The 6855-nt window shown below is 40.1% G+C and overlaps 1 protein-coding gene and 1 non-coding gene across 2 annotated transcripts; one reads left to right on the top strand and one right to left on the bottom strand.

Annotated features, from left to right (window-relative positions):
- Positions 1–671: 671 nt before the first annotated feature.
- LOC138890509 (uncharacterized) lies at positions 672–1526 on the bottom strand. The gene is made up of 2 exons (XM_070173902.1): positions 1126–1526; positions 672–975 (listed from the first exon to the last, which is right to left on the bottom strand). Exons 1-2 carry the CDS (start codon positions 1524–1526, stop codon positions 672–674), a joined length of 705 nt encoding a protein of 234 aa, XP_070030003.1.
- A 3734-nt stretch (positions 1527–5260) lies between these two features.
- On the top strand, positions 5261–5368 carry LOC138890924 (small nucleolar RNA R71). The gene has a single exon (XR_011407287.1). It is a non-coding gene; the product is annotated as a small nucleolar RNA R71 (small nucleolar RNA).
- The last annotated feature ends 1487 nt before the right edge of the window (positions 5369–6855 follow it).

Here is a 6855-nt window from a genome sequence, read left to right as displayed (position 1 = left end):
TAGGTGCAATTTGCGATGCAAGATGCGATCGCACAATTGACAAGTGGGCCGCATAAATGTGAAACGACCGCAAAGTTGACAATGAATTTAGCCAAACACTCTGCTCGGGTCTATGATGACTATGCGGTTCGCATAGTCATTATGCGACCGCATAGCTATCGCTTAATTTGGACCTTTTATTCCTTCAGTTTCTTCAACACTAAGACCCTATTCATGATATTTTACCTGCACTCTAGCACACACATCAACTTGCTCAATCTAATATACATAATAATAAAAACTATAAAAGAGTGTTACCATACATCGGTTGCCTCCCAAGAAACACTTGATTTAACATCGCGGCACGACGCAGTTTACTCCTTTTGGATTAATCCTTGGTGGAAGCTGTTGTTGGATCATCTCATAGAGCAATTTGTTCTATCACATGCCTTCCTCCAGCAGTTCCGAGGTAATGTTTTACTCGTTGTCCATTTACCTTGAAGGTATGAGGCCCATCTTCTGACTCAAGTTCAATAGCGCCATAGGGAGACACACGCACAACTTTGAATGGTCCAGACCATTTGGACTTGAGCTTGCCCGGAAATAACTTGAGTTTTGGAGTTGAAAAATAAGACCAAGTCACCCGAATTAAACTCCCGTTTTAAGATCTTCTTGTCGTGGACAAAGTTCATTCATTCTTTGTACATGGCTGCACTCTCATAGGCATGAAGATGAAATTCTTCCATCTCATTGAGTTGTGTCATCCTTAGGTTAGCAGCCTCAGTCCAATCAAGATTCAGCTTTTTTAAAGCCCACATATCTTTGTGTTCAAGTTCCACTAGCAAGTGACAAGATTTGCCAAAAACCAACCTGTATGTTGAAGTGCTAATGGGGGTCTTGAATGTTGTGCGATAGGCCCACAATGCATCATCTAGCTTCCTTGACCAGTCAGTCCTGTTTGCATTGACAGTTTTTGCTAGGATATTCTTGATTTCTCTGTTCAGAACTTAAACTTGACCACTCGACTGAGAATGATAAGGTGTGGCCACCTTGTGCTTTACACCATATTTTTCAAGCAGCCCAGCGAAAGCCTTATTATAGAAATGAGACCTACCATCACTCAGGATGGCCCTTGGCGTACCAGACCGTGTGAATATGTTTTTCTTCAAAAATGCGGTCATACTCCTTGCTTCATTGTTCGGTAAGACGATTGCTTCAACCCATTTAGAGACATAGTCCACAGCCACCAAGATGTAGGTCATGCCATACGAGCTCACAAAGGGGCCCATAAAGTCTATTCCCCATACATCAAAGATCTCAACCTCGAGTACAAAGTTCATTGGCATGTCATGTCTCTTAGATAATGACCCTTGTATTTGACATTGGTCACATGCCTTGACTATTTGGTTTGCATCTTGGTAGATTGTTGGCCAATAATAGCCACATTCAAGCACTTTTGCCGCAGTCCGATTTCCTCCATGATGACCCCCAACCGGCGAATCATGGCATGCCTTGAGAATTGGCATTACCTCATCTTCTGAACACATCGCCGGATGATGTTGTCGGCACAATTACAGAACAAGAAGGGCTCTTCCCAATAGTAATGCCTACACTCCCGCAAAAACTTTTTCTTTTGATAAGCTTCCAAACCTTCGGGAACAAGGTCACTAACCAAGAAGTTAGTGATGACGGTATACCAGGGAGAAAAAGAGTTAGATAATGCCAATATATGTTCATCTGGGAAAGCATCGTTGATTTCAAGATCTTCCTTTGGTCTCCCTACCTCTTTACGCCTTTATAGGTGATCCGCCACTTGATTTTCTGTCCCTTTTCGATCTTTGATTTCGAAGTCAAACTTTTGCAACAACAGGACCCACCGAATCAACCTAGGTTTTGCATCATTCTTTTCCATAAGATAGCAAAGAGCAGCATGATCTGTGTACACTATTACCTTGGATCCCAACAAATAAGCCCGGAATTTCTCAAAGGCATAGATAATGGCAAGAAGTTCTTGGTCAATCACAGTATAATTTATTTGAGCACCATTGAGTGTCTTTCTTGCATAATAGACAGGGTGAAGAACCTTGTTATGACGTTGTCCAAGCACCTCCCCAATAGCTACACCACTGGCGTCACACATGAGTTCGAATGGAAGAGACCAATCAGGTCTGACAATAATAGGTGTCGTGGTGAGCTTTTGTTTCAATTCCTCAAAGGCTTTAAGGCACTTCTTGTCAAATACAAATTTTGCATCTTTCTCAAGGAGTTTGCACATGGGATTTGCAATTTTTTAAAAGACCTTGACGAAATGCCTATAGAAGTCGGCATGCCCCAAAAAACTTTGGACACCTTTAACTGAAGTAGGTGGAGGAAGATTGTAAATGATCTCGATCTTTGCCCGGTCAACCTCTATGCCTTGTTTGGAAATTTTGTGGCCCAAAACAATGCCCTCATCCACCATGAATTGGCATTTCTCCCAATTTAGCACAAGGTTCGTTTCTTCACATCTCTTAAGCACTTGTCTAAGGTTGTCTAGACAATTCTCAAAAGAATCACCTACGACCGAGAAATCCTCCATGAATACCTATAAGAAATCCTCCACCATATCGGAGAATATTGACATCATACACCTTTGGAAAGTAGCCGGAGTATTGCATAGCCCAAATGGCATCCAGCTAAATGCAAACGTCCCATATGGACAAGTGAATATTGTCTTTTCTTGATCTTCCAATGCAATATTGATTTGGTGTTAGCCTGAGTATCCATCCAAGAAGCAGTAGAATGACCTTACCGCTAGCCAATCAAGCATTTGGTCAATAAAAGGTATAGGGAAATGGTCCTTGTACATAGCACTATTTAGCTTCCTGTAATCCATACACACCCTCCATCCGGTCACCGTTCTTGTTGGGATGAGCTCATTCTTATCATTTTCAATCATGGTCATGCCTCCTTTTTTCGGCACACATTGCACCGGACTCACCCAAAAACTATCGACAATGGGGTAAACTACCTCAGCATCCAACCACTTGATGATTTCTTTCTTTACCACCTCCTGCATGGAAGGGTTTAACCTTCGTTGATGCTCCACGCTTGGTTTACTCTCATTCTCCAATTGGATCTTGTGTTTACAAATTCCGGCGGGAATCCTTCGGATGTCCGCAATTGTCCACCCAATAGCTTGCCTATGCTTCTTCAATACATTCAATAATTTTTCTACTTGCACATCATTCAACAAAGAAGACACGATTACTGGTAGAGTATCATTTGAGCCAAGAAATTTATACCTCAAGTGAGGTGGAAGTAGTTTGAGTTCTAGTTGCGGTGGCTCAATAATTGAAGGCTTTGCGGGAGGAGTGACTCTATTCTCCAAGTCGAGAGAGAGCTTCTTCATAGCATAAATGTAGGACCCAAGTCCTTCCAATGCATTGACTGATTCCATATACCCCTCCATATCTTCACCGTCGAAGTTTACAAAAATAGTCACCAACGCCTCATCGAGGCATTGTTCTTCCATCTTCATTCCAAATGCATCTTCCACTTCATCAACAACATCAATCACCGAGATGCTTTCATATTCATGTGATATTTTCATACCCTTGCTTGCTTGGAATGTGACCTCTTCATCATTCACACGAAATTTGATCTCATTCGGTTCCGAATCCATTAGTGCTCTTCCTATGGCAAGGAATAGTTTCCCCAAGATGATAGGGATCTCTTTGTCTACTACACAATCAAGGATTACGAAATCAGCATGTAGATGGAACTCTCCCACTTTCACAAGCACATCATCGACAAATCCCACCGGTCTCTTTATAGAACGATCGGCCATTTGCAACCTCATACTTGTAGGCCTCGACATACCTAACCCCACTTGCTTGTAAATGGAAAGAGGCATTAAGGGTTAATGTTAGCCCCGTTATCACAAAGAGCTCTTGCAAAATCACGCGCCCCAATAGTGCATGGAATGGTGAAAGCTCTCGGGTCTTCTTTCTTTTGAACAATGGTTGTTGCAATGATGGAACTAACCTGGTGAGTCACATTCACCACTTCATTCTTTGTGGTTCTCTTCTTGGTAATCAAGTCTTTCAAATACTTAGCAAAACCCGGCATATCTTGAAATGCTTCCACAAATGGAATATTTACCGATAACTGCTTGAGAATGTCATAGAACTTTTCGAGATTGCTATCATCAACCTTCCTCGCAAGTCTTTGAGGGAAAGGAGGAGGAGGTCTAGGAATAGGTAGTAGAGTTTTTGGTGTCTCTTTTACCTTTTCCCTTACCTTTTCCCGGTTTACTTCTTGAACTTTCAACTCTTGTCGAACCTCTTTAGTGTCAACAATAATTTGCTCTTCAACTTGTGCCTCAAATTCTTGTTCGGATTCTTCCACTTCAACCATTTGTTCACTCTCTCCTTGTAATACCTTCCCACTCCGAGTAGTAATCACCATGATATGAAAAGTTGGACCACTCCCACTACCCTTTGGGTTCACAATTGTGTCACTAGAAAGTGTTTCCTTTTGCTTTGGATTTTGTTCCCTAGAGAGATCTCTCATTTGCATCTCCAATTTTTGATTGGATGCGGCATGAGAACCAACAAGCTCGGTCATATTCCTTACAGAAGTGTTGGACCTCTCTTGATTTTGCAATACCCGTTCAAGCATGCTTTCCAACTTGGAATCACTTGAGGAACCTTGATTTGAATATTGACCCTTTGGTAGAACATAAGGGTTTGAACTCCGATTTGAGAAGTTGTTGTTGTTGTTGTTGTTGTTATTCCTATTTCCTTGATTTGAGCTACCTTGGTCATTTCGCCACTGTTGGTTGCCTTGCCCTTGCGGGTTAGGCCTCCATTGATTTTATTGTCCTTGACCTTGGTATTGTTGCCTTTGATAGCCTCCTTGAGAGTTATTGACATAGTTAGCTTCCTCATAATCTTCACTTGCGGATGGATGCACATCTTCCACCACATTTACCTTCTTCGTTTGGCTTTCAATGAACATTTTTGTCAGCACATTGACATTGGTGGCAAGCCCTGCAATTACTTGATCTCTTTCTTGATTCTCCTTAATCATGTTGGTCAAAGAGGGAGAACCATATGCAATTCCACCTGTGGTTTCCTCTGAGTGCCAATCTTGGTTATGTTTTTCCATTTTGTCAAGGATTTGTGTGATCCTTGCAAATGTCTTATCCATAAAAGATCCATCAGCTGCATTTTTGGCTATAAATTGGTTAATTGCATCTAAACACATGTAGAATTTCTCCAACAAGATAGATTCCGGAAAACCATGATTAGGCGACCTCACCAAATATAACTTGAATCGCTCCCATGCCTCATGTAGATGTTCTCCCGGTAGTTGTTTAAAAAAAGAAAATTTTATCCCGGAGCTCAGATTTCTTGCTTTGCGGGAACCATTTAGCTAAGAATGCTCGGACAAGTTCAGGTCAAGAATGAATGGAATTTGGTGGCATATTTTGAAGCCATTTCCTTGTGTTCCCAGCTAGTGCGTACTTGAACACCTCAACCTTAGAGCATCATCTGAGATGTTCTTCTGCTTGTGCATAGCGCACACATCTAAGAAGTTTCTACGATGTTGTGTCGGATCATCATCAGTGAAATTCCTGAAAAACCCCTCCTCTTTTAGCATTAGGATTAAACCATGTTCCACCTTGAAAGTTGAAGCACCAACAACCGGAGGTACAATAGCATTTGTATCCTCAATGTACTCATCTATGTCCGCAAAAGGATTTTCTTCCATTTCTTCCTCATATTCGGCCATGTCTTCCTATCAAAACCAAGAAAAACAAGCAAAGTATGATGGAATAGAATAAGACGTAAAGTAAAGCACACACTAATTAGTAATTTCAAAACTGTATTCCCTATCAACGGCGCCAAAATTTGATACGCTCAAATTACACTTTAATTAAGTTGTGTAAGGCAGTCAGTGTCACACATAATAACCCACCAAAGTTGGGGTCGAATCCTACAAAGAATATAGTGTGAAAAAGCTTACTTTAATAGTGTGGAACTTGACATAAGTCGTAATTCTATTCCATTAGCGTAACAAGAGAATGATATGATTGTGAATTTAAAAGATAGCTAATCGTAATGTTGAGAAAGTAAATGATTTAATTAAGGAAACCAAGGTTGCGTCCCCATCAATGGAATGTAATGCTATCGGTGTTAATATGATATTTCTAATGGAAGGTCCTTTGATATGCAAATAATTTCTAAATGATTACCCAATATTTTCCAATCGTTGAGTAGTATTTTCCCTTTATGATTTTTCCAAATATAAAAGAGTTGCAATTTAAGAACAACCAATTTATGCCAAGTAGAACTCACTTATTCCTAAGCGATTCTATTAAACAAGATTTAAAGTATTGAGTTCTTGATATTCAATTTTACCAAACCCTAACTCACTTTTCTAAGTAAAGAAAGAGTAAAATGGAATAGATTAATATTTGCAACCACCAACCATAAATAAATAACAAGAATTGAATAAATATCAACCAACCATTATATATATATATATTCAATGCTAAACACCCATTAACATTACACCCATCTAGGGTCCACAACCTTAGTATTTAAAACTAGCTACTCATATTAAAATACAAGAACAAAGTATTTAATAAAGCCATAAAGATTACAAAAGTGCAACATTCCTTCTTCACAAACCTCCAAATAAATAAAGTATTCAATGCTCTCTAAGTAGGACCTTGTTTCAGACTTGAATGCCCCTCAAAAGCCCTAGTTATTCTCTTTATAGTGGACCAAAAGTTGTAGTCAAAATCGGATAAAAATACCCCTTCAGATGACTTATGCGATCGTATATTGGTCGCAGACCAATTATGCAGACCGCATATTGAACATT

Source organism: Nicotiana sylvestris, chromosome 4 (assembly GCF_000393655.2).
Source record: "Nicotiana sylvestris chromosome 4, ASM39365v2, whole genome shotgun sequence".
In the NCBI taxonomy this organism is placed as follows: domain Eukaryota; kingdom Viridiplantae; phylum Streptophyta; class Magnoliopsida; order Solanales; family Solanaceae; genus Nicotiana; species Nicotiana sylvestris.
The sequence above is the reverse complement of the archived record's forward strand: the minus strand, read 5'-3'. Positions and strand labels throughout refer to the sequence as shown.

Excerpts from the sequence above, each read along its gene's own strand:
- LOC138890509 (XM_070173902.1), bottom strand. The coding sequence starts at position 1,526 with ATGTGTTCAGAAGATGAGGTAATGCCAATTCTCAAGGCATGCCATGAT. Across the intron at positions 976-1,125 it reads AAGAAAAACATATTCACACG|AGAAATCAAGAATATCCTAG; the intron begins GTCTGGTACGCC and ends AGTTCTGAACAG.